Genomic DNA, 16,087 nt, shown 5'->3' with positions numbered 1-16,087 from the left:
AACTCATGATAGGTTAATCAATCAACATTTTTCCACATTTTGCTTTCTTCCCCTTCTGTCCATCTTCTATCCTTCCTTCCCTCTCAATCCCCTTTTTTTGCCTCTTGGGCATACTTCTTTTCTTTTGCCCCACAGCTTTATTGAGGTATAACTGACAAAATTGTAAGATGCTTCAAGTATACAACATAATGATTTGATATTCATGTACATTGTGAAAGGATTCCCCCCTATAAATGCGGTGACATCTATCACTGCATATAGTATTTATTTTTGGTGAGAGTGTTCGTTTTACTCTCTTTGCAAATTCCTTTATACAATACAGTGTTACCAACTATAGTCATCACGTTATACATTAGATACATAGACCTTACTCATTTTATAAGTGGAAATTCTACCCTTTTACAAATCTCTCTCTATCCCCCTATTTCTTTGCCAGCCCCTGGCAACCACTAATTATTTTCTTTTTTAAAAAATATGTTGTATATTGCCTCTAAAGATAATGAATCATGTACTCCTATGCATCACTACTGTTACTTGTAGATGTGACTTTCTCAGAATCTACTTGAGAATATTTTGTTCAACTTCATTTAAATTAAATGTTTGTTTCTTTTTTTTTTTTAACAAGAATATATAGGCTTTGATAGCGTAAATATGGGTGTATTCAAATTTAACAGAAACTTTTGCTAAATTAATGGGAGTAAAAATTAGGGAATATTTTGATTATGAAGGACATTTTCTAAGGGCCTTATACTAAGTCCTGGGAGTTTTTTTTATGTGTACCATTAAAAGTTATTTGAAATGACTTACTAATCTTGGCCTAAAGAAACTTTTGAGTATTTAATATATGTGGAATATATAAAATGTTTTAATTTGATGTAGTATATGTTAGAAAGTTATTTTCGGGGGTGAATAGATGCTAATTTAGCCATCTTTTGTTCTGAACTAGGAAGCTCTGGAGGAATATGTGAAAAAAGTAAGCTATATTCAGATGGTAAGAAGAAGTCCTTAAACACTGGAATTATTACTGTTCAGAACTATGGGTCTCATGTGCCCCCCAAAGTCTCTCATATTACTTTTGCTCATGAAGTTGGACATAACTTTGGATCTCCAGTAAGTATTGCCTAATCATTAGATTTTGTAAAAAAGATTATTAAATTTTATATTGAGTGATTTGTTTACAAGTACATATGGATATTTAGGTTTTTTTTTTTTTTAAGATTTTATTTATTTGACATCACAAGTAGGCATAGAGGCAGGCAGAGAGATGGGGGGGAAGCAGGTTCCCCGCTGAGCAGAGAGCCCGATGTGGGGCTCTATCCTAAGCCCCTGATCTGAGATCATGACCTGAGCCGAAGGCAGAGGCTTAACCTCCTGAGCCACCCGTGCGCCTCTAGGTTTTTTTTTTTTTTAACTGTTTAGTGTTTAGTTTTTATATATTGGAACACAGGAATGTACTTGACACTACTGAAAGAGAGGAGGATAGACTATTTGCAAGTCAAATAAGAAAAATAAGCATAACAATGCAGGAGTCTATGAAGGCAAGGAATATTGTCTATTTCATTCACTTCTCTGTCTGCTGGTCCTAGAACAGTGCCCATGTGCCCAGGGAGGGGCAGAGACAAAGGGAGAGAATCTTAAACAGGCTCCACCCACAGTATGGACTTGGGACTCGAGCTCACGACCCCAAGATGGTGACCTGCGCTGAAATCAAGAATGGGATGATCAACCAACTGAGCCACCCAGGCTCCCCTCACTTTTCATTGTTTAAAGTACATTTTGAGGGGTGCCTGGGTGGCTCAGTGGGTTAAAGCCTCTGCCTTCGGCTCGGGTCATGATCTTGGGGTCCTGGGTTCAAGCCCCACATTGGGCTCTCTGCTCGTGGGGAGCCTGCTTCCCCCTCTCTCTGCCTGCCTCTCTGTCTACTTGTGATCTCTCACTCTGTCAAATAAATAAATAAAATCTTTTTAAAAAAAAAAAAAAGGACATTTTGAATGTTAGCAAACTGTGGAGTGTTTTTTTTTGTTTGTTTTTTGTTTGGGGGGGGTTTTGCTTGGTTTCTGTTAAAGCATTGTTGGAGTTTGTTAGATTTGTCTTTCTCTATTGTGGATTGATATTTTAAATTTTTTCAGTGTGAACATATACAAAAATAGAGAAAAATAGTGCAATAAATTCTTACATACCCATTATCTAGAACAGGGGTCAGTAAACTTTTTCTATAAAGACTGTGCTAGTAAACATGCTAGATTTGGAGGGTAACATTTGGCCTCTGTTGCATATTATTCTTTGTTGTATTTACAATCCTTTTTTTAAAAAATTTTTTAAAAGATTTTTATTTATTTATTTGACAGAGAGAGATCACAAGTAGGCAGAGAGGCAGGCAGAGAGAGAGGAGGAAGCAGGCTCCCTGCTGATCAGAGAGCCCGATGCGGGACTCGATCCCAGAACCCTGAGATCATGATCTGAGCCGAAGGCAGCGGCTTAACCCACTGAGCCACCCAGGCGCCCCTTTACAATCCTTTAAACATGGAAAACCATTCTTAGCTTGGGCCATATAAAAATGGGCTGTGGGCTCTGGTTTGCCAACTTCTGATTCAGATTCAACAGTGACCAGGATGTTGCCATACCTCCTTTCTCTGTGTTTCTTTCTTTCTGTAAGGGATTAGAAGCAAATTTACTCATCCTTAACATATTTCAGTATACATCCTTAAAAAATTAGACATTTTCTTATATAACTGTAATGTAGTTATGATACCTGACAAAATTAACAATTCCTTGGTGTCATTTAGTACTCAGTCCATCATATTGATTTTCAAGTGACCTAAAGATTAATGCACACAGAAATACAAAATACTGAAAGATAGTCTTATGATTTTGGTAGGGCTTATTAAATAATGAATTTGGGAAATTTTCATTTTACAACTATGTAAATTCATTTTACTTGTACCATATCACTTGTAAAAATGGAAATTTTCTTGAGTTTAGAAGAAAATTATATAATTGGAGCTTAAAATCCTCAAATGCACTTCTCTAATTTTCTCCTAGTTTGTAAAATGGAAGTGCCATCTCTCTAAATAACAAATCTTTCTTCTTCTAAATCCCTATCAGAAATTGATAGATTATTAATATTCTTAGATAAACTATTTAAAATGTGTTTAATTTCTCTGCCTCTTGACTGCTTTTGTTCTCGAGCTTGATACATTTTTTTTTTCTCGTTAGAGGTTCAAAACTTTGAAAGCGGGTTCTCTTTGCAGGAAATATGCGATCCGCTTTATTTATTTATTTATTTATTTATTTATTTATTTATTTAAGAGAGAGTGAGCATGAACAAAGGGTAGGGAGAAGCAGACTCCCTGCTGAGCCTGATGTGGGGCTTGATCCCAGGACCCAAGGTTCATGACCTGAGTCAAAGGCAGAGGCTTAATTGACTGAGCCACTCAGGCATCCCACACTGTGTGATCTGTTCTTAAGAGAGTAATTGAAATTGTAGAGATGAGCAGAGAACTATTGCTTATGGTTAATTTTTTTTTTTCAAGGGCAAGCAAATGTTCTCTTTTCTCTCTCAGTCCCCTTGATTCCAACCCTTACTTGGGGTGTTGTAGTACTCTTTAGCTACTCCTCTGTCATTTAGGCTAAGGCCGTCCCAATTTTTTTAATTTACATTTTATTTATTTTTTTAAATTAACATATAATGTAGTATTGGTTTCAGAGGTACAGATTTGTGATTCATCAGTCTTATGTAATACCCAGTGCCTATTATATCATGTGCTCTCCTTAGTGTCCATCACCCAGGTACCCCATTCCTTTACCCCTCTCCCCTTCAGCAGCCCTCTGTTTGTTTCCCGTGATTAAGAGTCTCATATGGTTTGTCTCCCTCTCTGATTTCATCTTGTTTCATTTTTTCCTCTCTTTCCATATGATCCTGTGTTTTATTTCTTAAATTCCACATATACGTAAGATCATATAATTGTCCTTCTTGATTGACTTATATCACTTAGCTTAATACCCTCCAGTTCCATCATGTCCTTGCAAATGGCAAGATTTCATTTTTCTGATTGCTAAGTTGTATTCCATTTGTGTGTGTGTGTGTGTGTGTGTGTACTTATATACATCTGTACATACATATATATACATATACACATTTTCTTTATCCATTCTTCTGTTGATGGACATCTGGGGTCTGGGCTCTTTCCATAGTTTGACTATTGTGGACATTGCTGCTATAAACATTGGGGTGCAGGTGTCCCTTTGTATCACTATGTTTGTGTCTTTGGGGTAAATACCCAGTAGTGCAATTGCTGGGTTATAGGGTAGCTCCATTTTCAACTTTTTTGAGGAACTTCCATAATGTTTTCCAAGTGGCTGTAGCATCTTGCATTCCCGCCAGTAGTGTAGGAGAGGTCCCCTTTTTCCACATCCTAATCAACATTGGTCATTTCCTGACTTGTTAATTTTAGCCATTCTGACTGGTGTGAGGTACTCTCTAATTGTGGTTTTGATTTGTATTTCCCTGATGCTGAGTGATGTAGGGCCTCCTGTATTTTAAAGTGCTTGTAAATTACCAAGGATCTTGAAATACAGATTCCATGGGGAGGGGGGACAAGTTTCTGCATTGTTCTTTTTGGTAGGCTTCAGCATGAGGCTTGAGCTCATGACCCTGAGATCAAGACCTGAGCTGAGATCAAGAGTCAGATGCTTGACCAGCTAAGCCACCCATGCACCCCAGTTTTTACATTCCCAGGTGTTGCTGTAGCTGCCCCTGCTCTGTAGACCACACTTAGAGTAGGGAATCTAATTTGTTCTCTTTTTATTTCCTGTCTAATCTATTCCTTATCCAACTGCCGGAAATTTTTTTTAATATAATAATTTTATATTACTTAGGGCTTTTTGTTTAATGGATAAATTGGTTCACGTTCTTTGCTTACTCTGTTGTGTTTTCCTCTCATACCAGACTACTTTTAAAGACTCTGCCATGCTCAATCACACCCCATTCCCTTGTTCATGTTATTCAAACTACCATGCATATACACAGTAGTGCTTACTATTAAATTACTTTTAAATTTACTAAGAGCAGCCAGTACTATAAATTCCTGAGCCCATCTCCCTTGACATCTTTATCTGAAATCTGTCTTTATCTTTCCTGTTGTACATCTGTACTATGTCAGTGTTACTTTTTCTCTTAATGGTTCACACTATCGCTAGTGTTTATTTATCCTATCCCAAATCTTTATTGTACACCTGTTGTTAGGCACTTTATAAGCTCTCTCTTGGGAAGTTGAAATAATAAATGAGACAAGTTTCTGTTTTTTAGTATGAAAGTTATAATATGTGCTTGCTGTTACCAAGTTAATCTTTGTCTAGGTTATAGTTCTGATTGTTTTGATCATGTCACTGCAGTTTACAACCTTATTTCCCATATCTGCTGGTATTGCTCATACAGTTTCCTTATCTTAGCATTTAGGGTTTTCCATCTTTTTTTTTTTAAAGATTTTATTTATTTAGTTGACAGACAGAGATCACATGTAGGCAGAGAGGCAGGCAGAGAGAGAGGAGGAAGCAGGCTCCCCGCTGAGCAGAGAGCCTGATGCGGGGCTCGATCCCAGGACGCTGGGATCATGACTCGAGCCGAAGGCAGAGGCTTTAACCCACTGAGCCACCCAGGCGCCCCAGGGTTTTCCATCTTTTGGGTTTAAGTATATTTCCAGTGTTAACTATCCCCTCCTATCAAATTAAGTTACTTATAGTCCTTTAAAATTTTCTTTTTGCCAGGAAGCCAATTCCTTCTCATCTTTGCCTACTGAAATCTTGATCCATGTTACATAATGTAAATTGATAGAGCCCTTTTGTCATTATGTATCAAGACCCTTAAAATGTTTGACCTTGTAACTCAGAAACTCTATGCTTGGGAATCCAACTTTATAAAAGAAAAAGGCAGAATCTGTCAAAGATTTATGTGCATTAAAGTATCTATTACAGTTTTATTTATTTATAGCAAAAAGTTTTAAGCAGCCTAAATGGCCCCACAATAGGAAAGTATCCTCGATTGCTCTGCAATCATTTAAAAAATCAGTGTTTGCCTTATTCAGTTAAGCTGAAAGAAACCATGTATATAACTGTACAAGTGGTATAATTCAAATTTTGTATTAAAATATGATATAACTATGTACAAGTCAGGTAGGAAGTAGACCAAAATGTTAATAGTAGTTATGTATGGTTGAGTATGATTGAAATTTATCTTCTAAATTTTCTAAAAGAGTATATATTGTATTTATAGTCAGAGAAAAATATTTGTTTTCTTATCAAATTTAGAGTCTCTTTGTGAAACCATTTGAACTGTCAGGACTTTTTGGGGATATAGTCAAGTAGCCTTTATATTCTGTCTTATATTTTGCTTACTTGTATGCTTGTTTATCCCCTGTTCTGAGTATGACAAATATGAATAGTTGGCATGCTTTTTTATAACCTCTTCTCCCTCCATGGCCATTAATGATTATCTATTACAATATCCTCTGGGCTAGTAAAGTAATAACTGATCAGTGTTATCTGTTTGTTAGTTTATGTATGTATGCATGTGAGTGTAAGCAACCAAGTGTTTTGCCTAATGTGGGGCTTGAACTCATGACCCCGAGATCAAGAGTTACGTATTCTGTCAACTGAGCCAGTCAGGCCTCCCCAATTAGTGATATCTGTAATAGATTTATGGGGCAGAGAGTCAGACTAGCCAGGGATATCAAAATATGCTATCTCTTTTGAATAGAATATAAGCCTTTAAGGGCTAGGAATGATGCTTAAATTCATCTTTATATTTTTATATTTTTAGTTCCTCATATAATATCGGACACATTCTAATATTTATTGAATTAAAAATATTTTGTGATAATATCAAGAGTTATACAGTATGGGGTTTTTTTCTTTTTCTAAAATTCTAATGCTGAGAATAAATCTAGTGTCATACATTATCCTAAAGCAAATTAAATTCTGTAGAATGAAAACATAAAGCAAGGTAGTATTAGAGAATAATCAAGAGTTGTTAAATGCTGAATCTATGTTCAGAGGAACAGCAAGAGGTACCAGGGAGAATAAATGTGATAGGAGAGGTCTTACGTTTAATAGTTGCTTCCAGGGGCACCTGGCTGGCTCAGTTGGAAGCTAGTTGATCTTCTAGTTATGAGTTTGAGCCCCATGTTTGATGTCAATATTAGTTAAATTAGAAAAAAAAAAAAGAATAGAGTCTTTTAAAAAAAGTTGTTTCAGATTAGGGAGTAGAAAATGAAAGTAATTTAGATGGGTTTTGAAAAGAAACATAATGCCTTTGGGCATTCTTTCTTTTCTGGAAGGTGGAATTGTTGGGTATTCAAATAACAGTTTAATTAAACGGAGCTTTTATTCTAGGATCCAAATATTTTCACCCTTTTTGGCAAGTTCTGAATTGTTGTTTGAGGAGCATTGTGAGGTTCATTTGTTTGTTTATTTGCTTGTTTTGAGATTTATTTATTTATTTGACAGAAAGAGCGATCACAAGCAGGGGGGAACAGGAGAGGGAGAAACAAGCTCCCAGGGAGCCCTATTCTGGGGCTTGATCCCAGGATGCTTGTATCAAGACCTGAGCTGAAAGTAGCCGCTCTATTGACTTGAGCCACCCAGGCATCCCTCATTTGTTTTTTAAATATTTCCCAGGGGAGGAACGGAGGTGGGGGTGCCGATGCAATCTGGTAGTATTCTGTTAGTTGATCTCCATGCTGGTTACATAAGTATATTTACTTTGAGAAAATTTATGGAGCTATAGTTTGGTACTTGGTACTTTTTGGTATGTGTATGATACTTAAGTAATATTTGCCAACACCATAAATTTTCTCTGTATACACACACATGTATGTCTGTTGTTTTACTCTTGCAAAGAGTGTTTTAGTTTTACCACTTGGTTTTGCTTTTTCTTTCTTTCTTTCTTTCTTTTTTTTTTTTTTTTTAGATTTTATTTATTTATTTATTTGAGAGAGAGAGAGAGAGAGATCACAAGTAGGCAGAGAGGCAGGCAGAGGGAGAGGGAGGAGCAGGCTCCCCGCTAAGCAGAGAGCCCGATATGGGGCTCCATCCCAGGGCCCTGAGATCATGACCTGAGCTGAAGACAGAGGCTAATTCACTAAGCCACCCAGGTGCCCCACCACTTGGCTTTTCTTAATTGTCATTTAAAAATAGCATTTACTGGGGTGCCTGGGTGGCTCAAACAACTCTTGGTTTCAGCTCAGGTCATTATCTTGTAGTGTGGGATCAAGCCCCAAGTTCGGCTCTGTGTTCAGTGTGGAGTCTGCTATAGTCTCTCTCTCTCTCTCTCTTTATCTCAAATAAATAAATAAAATCTTTTTTAAAAATAGCATTTACTCTCTTAGATGCCTTTTATGTACTTAGCTTCATGCCATTCTCTTTTGTTTCCCGTCTTTCCTCAATAAACATAGGAGTGCATGGCGAGCTTATTTTTGACAGACTTTATGATGGTTTATCCTCCATTCTACTCCCCCTTTACAGAGCTGTACATTGTTGTGGGTAGACCTTCCCTCATTTTTCCTCCCCTTCTAAGACAGTGGCTCCTAAAAGAGCAAATTGTTTTCCTTCTCACAGTCTAAAACAATTGTAGGATCTTTTTTAGGGAAGAGTCCACAAGCTTCCATTGTTCTTCTGGTGAGAAAATTACATTTAATCAGATGACCTGAAAACCTTATTTTACTTCCTGTTTATGTAACTCTATATTCTGTTTGGCAGCATGATTCTGGAACAGAGTGCACTCCAGGAGAGTCTAAGAATTTAGGACAGAAAGAAAATGGCAATTACATCATGTATGCAAGAGCAACATCCGGGGACAAACTTAACAACAATAAATTCTCACTCTGTAGTATTAGAAATATAAGCCAAGTTCTTGAGAAGAAGAGAAACAACTGTTTTGTTGGTATGTATGTTTTCCCAACATGTATTTGCAAACATTCAGAAAACTTGAAACACCCATGCCCTTACCACCTCTATTTTATAACTATTAAAAACTTTGCTGTATTTGCTTTATAACTTATTTATTAACTTACCCATCCCTCAATCCCATGTTTTTTTTGTAGCAATTTAAAAATGGATTGCAGACATCAGTATACTTCACCCTTAAACCCTTCAGCCTGTATAACTAAAGGTCAATATTGTTTGTGGGTTTTTTTAAAAAAATATAAGTGAAATGTTGCACAGGAAGTCCACCATTAGTGAGCTTTGACAAACGCATTTACCTGTATGACCTAAGCACCTATCAAAATACAGAATATTTCTGTCACCCCACAAAGTTCTTTCATTTCTTTTCACAGTCCATTTCTGCCCCCAACAATTCTCAGAGACAACCATTATTCTGATTTATTTCATTGAAGAGAAATTTTGTTTGTTTTACTTCATATAAGTGGAATCATATGGTTTATATTCTTTTGTGGAGGGCTGCTTTCACTCAGCATATTTTGAGATTCATCAGTAGCGTTTTGTTCTGTTTTATTGCTGAGTAGTTAATGTTGCTTGCATTGTCTGAATATATCACACTTTGCTCATCCACTCTCCGATTGTTGAGCACCTGAACACCTGGGCTTTTTGGGTTTTGGCTATTTGTGAATAAAGCTGCTGTGAAATGCTTTTTTGCCTTATACTAAAGAAAAAATATATAAAATATGTATAATATAAATAAGAATAAAAAATAAAAATATACAAAATTTGTATGTAAGCTAATTTTAAGTTAAAAATTCAGTGATATTAAGTACATTTGTAGCGATGTGCAGCCATCACCACTACCCATTTCCAAACTTCTTCATCTCTCCAGATAAAATTCTATAATCATTAAAAGCAGTAACTCCTGCTTCCCTCTCTCCTGACTGGGTAACCTGTAATCTGTTTTCTGTCTCTATGAATTTGCCTGTGTTCTGGGCCCCTCCTACAGATGGGATTGTACGATATTTGGCCTTTCATGTCTAGCTTAGTTCCCTGAGCATAAACTTTAAAGATTGATTCAAATTATAGTTTGTATTAGAATGCCATTCTTTTTATGGCTGAATAATATTCCATTGTATGGATAATATCACATTTTGTTTATTATTCATCTGTTATTCCTCTCTTGCGGTATTTAATATGTTCTAAGTATGTTCTAAATATTCTACTTTATCCTGTTTCACAACATTATTAAGTTAGTTGAGGACAAACACACCTACCTCCCTCCTGCTATCCCCTCACCGATGCCCTACTAAACCATTCTTCATTTCTAAAATTTTGTCACTCCAAATGTTATGTAAATGGAATCATACATTATGTACCTTTGAGATTGCCTTTTTGCACTCAGCAAAATTCCCTGAAGATTCATTCAAATTGTTGCCTTTATCAGGAGTTTGTTTTTATTGCTGAGGAGTATCCCATGGTGTGTCTGTACCACAATTTGTTTACAGTTGTAGCACAGGTTACAAGGGAACACAGCTCAAACATACAAACCCATTACAAGGCATATCTGAGTCCAAACTATTCTTTTAGGAAGTTCATTCACCTGCTAAAGGCTATCTGGGCTATTTTCAGTTTCTGGCTATTATGAATAAAGCAGCTATAAATATTTGTGTATAGGCTTTTTATGTGAATATAAGTTTTCATTTCTCTGGGATAAATGCCCCCTAGTCCACTTGATGGATCATATAATAATTGTTTGCTCTTATTTCTGCAGAACTGTCAAAGTGTTTTCTGCAGCGGCTGTATTATTTTAGGGTCCCATCAGCAGTTTATAAGTGATCTAATTTCTCTGCATCTTTGTCACCTTTTGGCAATTTTATTGTTTTTAGTTTATCTATTCTGATAGGTGTAAAGTGGTATTTTATTATGGTTTTAATGTGCATTTTTCTCATGACTAAAAATGTTCATCTTTTCATGTGCTTTATTTGCCATCTGTTTATCTTCTTTGGTGAAATGTCCATGTTTCTTGGCCATTTCTCATTGGATTTTTTTTTTTCTGTTGAGTTTTGAGAGTTCTTTACATAGCCTGCATACTAGTCATTTGTCAGATATTGATCTGCACATATTTTTCTTCCAGTTTGTAGCTTTTCATTTTATCCTCTTCATAGAATCTTTCCCAGAGTAAAAATTAAATTTTTGTTTAGGCTCAAGTTTTAATTTTTACTTAATATTGATTGGCTTTTTCTTTTAAGGCCTTCTATTTGTTTTAAAAGGACAGATTCAAATTACATGGATGGTATCGTTTTTGTTACTGATGTTGTTATTATCACTGGTAGGTTTTCTAAGACATGTAAAAGTGCTACCTAGTTTCTTTATTTGTAAACTGGATTTTCACAGAAAACTTTCTGATTGAAGTTGTCTTTTATAAATGAGCATATTGTAGGTATTATGTAAGGAAATTTGTTTCTTAAGTTATAGTGAGATATGTGTCTATTACAATTTTTGCATTTAAACAGCACTTTTTCCATGTGTTCTAGCTTACTTGAAAAAATATTTCTGTATGAAATAAAAACCAGTGTGTAGTAAATATTGCCTCAGAGATTTTCTGACTTTATCATTTTTCCTTTTCTCCTAAATTACATGTCCTGTGAATTCTGAAATGATGATTATGAGACTTAAGAACAAAGTCATTATTACTCACTTAGAATATATGTATGTGTTCATGCTTCTAGTTTTAGAGAACAGAATAGGTGGTACAAAATGAAAGAGAGGGAGAGATCTTCAGTTAGCTCTAAGATTTCCTTTAATATTTGATGTGGTTAAGGGTAAGAATGAATTTTTTAAATATAAAGCTAGTCTTTCTAGAATAGTTTGGATTCAGATATGCTTTGTGTTAAGTTCAGGTATTCCCATATATTTACTCAGTTCTCAATTTTAAGAGAGCTAGAGTTTTAAGTTTTAATTTTAAGAGTGCTAGAACAGTTTCCCACATCAATTTGATGTAGCAGAAGAAAAGAGCACCAGATTTTAGATCCTGGAAATCTAGGTTTGGTTTCTGATTTGTGTGTACTGCAGCATATAGTTTCTGGCAAGTCACAGACTGGAAGTTAGTGTTCTTTTCTAAAAAGTGAAGACATTTGATTCTTGCCATTTCCCTGCAGATGCTAAAGTTCTGTGATCTCATCTTACAAGGAGTAGCATTCCTCTACAGATGTTAAAGCCCACTGATAAAATTCGAGAACTTTAAGAGAGCCTACAAGTTTTTCTAAAATTATTCACTGTGCTTAGACCAGACTGTCTAACGTTAATGAGCCAAGATTTGACCCAATACTGTTAGCCTTTTGGGAATACAAAAAAATAGAAAGAATATGTTATTCTTCCCTTAGAGAGCTTGGGTCTAGCTGAGGAACAAATTAATGTACATTTAAAAAAAATATTTATTGACTAGGATATAATCAGCTAAACACAACATGGCAATTCTGTAAGACAAAATGATCCAAATTCTTTAACAAATAAATAGTGTAAAAGTAAAAAGAGAGGAGGGAGTCTCATATATTAAAAGAACACATACCAACCAAAAGCAACCATGGGGTTGTTGAGGATCCTTATGTGGTACTTTTTTCAAACAAACCAGGTGTAAAAAGACAGTTGAGGAAATTGAACATGGATTGGCTATTAGATGCTGTTAAAGCATATTATTAATTTTGTTAGATGTGATAATGTTATTATGGTTAGATTTAAAAAAGAAAAAAACTCCTGTCTCTTAGATTCGTCCTGGAGTATTTACAAGAATAAATGAATATGTTGGGTGGAATTGTTTATAGCATATTGTTGCTAGTTGTTAAAGCCAAGTGATTGGTACATGGGAGTTCACTGTACTTCTACTACTTCTGTGTATATTTGAAATTTTCTGCTACCAAAGAAGGTTCAATTTTTTTCCCGGTTGATGAAGCACTTAGTTCATATTTGTGTAATGTGAACAGTGCAATCATTGCTCAGTAAAGCTCAGTGTAGCCTAAATAGAATGTTACCACTTCCGGAAGGGACTTTAGAGGGAACCATAATGTCAAGTCTCTTCACCGTACAGATTAAGAAGCTGAGGCCCCCCAAAAGGGAAGTGACTTGCCCAACGGCTACATTGCTAGTTATTGACTGAGGCACTGTTAGAATTGAATTTAGGTCTTCTACTGATTTCGAGATTCTTAGTTCTACTTTTTTGTATTCATCAAATTATCCTTTCTCCCTTTGTTATGAGGCTCCAAAGTTTGTGCATTTTAAATCAAATTATGTGCACTGACAGTGTTTACTTTGTTTTATTGATTTTCCTCAGAATCTGGCCAACCTATTTGTGGAAATGGGATGGTGGAGCAAGGTGAAGAATGTGACTGTGGCTATAGTGACCAGTGTAAAGATGAGTGCTGCTATGATGCAAACCAGCCAGAGGGGAAGAAATGCAAGCTGAAGCCTGGGAAGCAGTGCAGGTACCCTGCCTGTCCCGGGAGTGCTCACGCTGCCACCAGTCAGCCCGGGGCAGTTAGGACCCATTTAAAACTGACCTTAAGAGACACATAGGGTTTGGAAACTTTGTCTTTGTTTGCTGCTGTCTTGTATATTTTTCTGGAGTAGCTTTGATGAGTGCACTGTGGTTGGCAGATTGAGCTCCTTATAATTGTAGCTTGTGTGGTGGGTGTAAAAAACAGGCAAAAGACAGGACGCTCAATAAAATACACACTGTTCAGTTCCTAACTTAAAAATGTGACTTTCATCTGTATTTTTAGAATTTTAACTTTAAATACTTAGGTAATACTGATTTTCATAGACTCCTCTAATTTAGTGTCATATAATTATTTCACTTGTCAAAATTACTTTGGTAATGGTAGATATAAGCAACAAAATATTGCCAGTGCACTTCTTTTTAAATGGTTGGTCTGTGTAGCCTAGTTTGATGTTAGCATATAAATGTGAGAAAAATTGATGAATTAACTAATGTATAATGTTAACTGTGAAACACACTGATAGCTCACCTAATATTAAATCTGTTTTTATGATAGCCTTTCACTAAAGGCAAGTAGAATAAGAGTGTTGAATACAGTATGCCTTGATTATAGAAGCAAGACAGTCACTCTTTCACATTTATAGAATGTTGAAATTTAGTAGCCTCTTAGTCCAAAATTTGAAGTTTTATTCCAATAACATACTTACATAAAGATAAGACTTATGATTTAAAAACTAGGACCATATCTATGCATATCTTATTTCCTAATAAGCAAGTAATTTTCCTTAATCTAAACTTTACTGTTCATTCTAGCCCAAGTCAAGGTCCCTGTTGTACAGCACAGTGTGCATTCAAATCAAAAACTGAGAAGTGTCGGGATGATTCAGACTGTGCAAAAGAGGGAATATGTAATGGCATCACAGCTCTCTGCCCAGCCTCTGATCCTAAACCAAACTTTACGGACTGTAATAGGCATACTCAAGTGTGCATTAATGGGGTAAGCATTTGCTTTATAACCTTTTCATTTAGTTTTATAAAACCTGCTTTTTCAGAATAATTGTTTGTTACTTAAAGCTGCAGCATTCTAGTAACTAATCCTGATCCCTGTTTTAATAATATCCCTTTCTGTTCCCTCATAAAGCCAAGAATATACCGTGTGGTATAAGTGCCTGGTGGCATTCGATTAGTTACTAACATTTCATCTTTCCACTGCATGTGTTTGATAGTCTCTAGAGAAAAAATAGTTTTATAGCTAGGCATATGACTTTGCACTGCTTTTGAGTTTTATAAATTAGTATTTTAACAGCCTACATAAAAGGACTCTTCTGTGATTTTATCTGAATGTGAAGCCTTTAAAGCTTTCTTGGCTAGACATTCACTTTACATGAGAAAAATTTAATTTTTCTCTTCTTATAAAGGAGCCATCATAATAACCAATATAAAATTGATGCTCATCTATCTCTTTCTCTGTTTTTGTTTTGTTCAGATTTTTTTTTTGAGTTGCCATTTCTTTAAAAGATTTGCTACCTTGGGGCTCCTGGGTGGCTCAGTGGGTTGAGGCCTCTGCCTTCGGCTCAGGTCATGATCCCAGGGTCCTGGAATTGGGCCCCACCTCGGGCTCTCTGCTTGGTGGGGAGCCTGCTTCGTCCTCTCTCTCTGCCTGCCTCTTTGCCTTCTTGTGATCTCTGTCAAATTTAAAAAAAAAAAAAAAAAAAAAAAATTTGCTACCTTATTTGCACTTAATTGTTTTTTGGGTATGTTTATATGATCCACTTCTGATATTAATCTATACTTTTTTGTTCCCCCTGGTGTTTCTGCTTAATTATTTTTTTTAAAGATTTTACTTATTTATTTGACAGAGATCACAAGTAGGCAGAAAGGCAGAGAAAGAGGAGGAAGCAGGCTCCCCGCTAAGCAGAGAGCCCGATGCGGGGCTCAATCCCAGGACCCTGGGATCATGACCTAAACCGAAGGCAGAGGCTTTAGCCCACTGAGCCACCCACGTGGCCCTCTACTTAATTATTTTAGCATCAGAGGTGTATACCTGTCACTGTGAACACTAGGTTTGACTGTAGAGAGATTAATAACTGGTCTTTTATTTTTCTTGCAGCAATGTGCAGGTTCTATCTGTGAGAAGTATGGCCTGGAGGAGTGTACCTGTGCCAGCTCAGATGGCAAAGATGATAAGGAATTATGCCATGTCTGCTGTATGAAGAAGAGTAAGGCTTTTAAAAACACAAGACTATAAAATCTGTTTTAAAACCAATTTTTCTCCTTAATTTTTTTAAGTTAGTTTGTGTATTTATTTATTATTATTTAGTAATCTAGATCCAATGTGGGGCTTGAACTTACAATCCTGAGATCAAAAGTTGCATGCTTCTTTGACTAAGCCAACCAGGTGCCCTTAAAAATTTTTTTTAAAGTAAACTCTACCCCCAACGTGGGGCTTGAACTCACAACCCCAAGATCAAGAGTCTCATGCTGTATCAGCTGAGCCAAGCAGGACTCATTTTCCTCTTAAGTTTTAAGCATTAAACATAGTTATCCAGTTTGGACAGGTCATTTCCACTGATACTGGTCCTCTTTGGAAAATTTTAAATGTAGTGTAGCATTTTATTTCTAATATTATGATCCCTACAGTGTTTTAAAAATGAT

The 16,087-nt window shown here is 36.0% G+C and overlaps 1 protein-coding gene across 1 annotated transcript in view; it reads left to right on the top strand.

Annotated features, from left to right (window-relative positions):
• The window catches only part of ADAM10 (ADAM metallopeptidase domain 10), a 135,000-nt gene that overhangs the window by 105,034 nt on the left and 13,879 nt on the right, over positions 1 to 16,087 (top strand). Inside the window, exons 9-13 of the mRNA XM_045067498.1 lie at positions 947 to 1,110; positions 8,755 to 8,938; positions 13,268 to 13,418; positions 14,246 to 14,429; positions 15,543 to 15,651. Of these exons, the coding sequence (XP_044923433.1) occupies positions 947 to 1,110; positions 8,755 to 8,938; positions 13,268 to 13,418; positions 14,246 to 14,429; positions 15,543 to 15,651 (792 nt within the window). The remainder of the gene's footprint in view (positions 1 to 946; positions 1,111 to 8,754; positions 8,939 to 13,267; positions 13,419 to 14,245; positions 14,430 to 15,542; positions 15,652 to 16,087) is intronic.

Source organism: Mustela putorius, unplaced genomic scaffold (assembly GCF_011764305.1).
Source record: "Mustela putorius furo isolate JIRA1106 unplaced genomic scaffold, ASM1176430v1.1 tig00003896_pilon_pilon_pilon, whole genome shotgun sequence".
In the NCBI taxonomy this organism is placed as follows: Eukaryota; Metazoa; Chordata; class Mammalia; order Carnivora; family Mustelidae; genus Mustela; species Mustela putorius.
The sequence above is the reverse complement of the archived record's forward strand: the minus strand, read 5'-3'. Positions and strand labels throughout refer to the sequence as shown.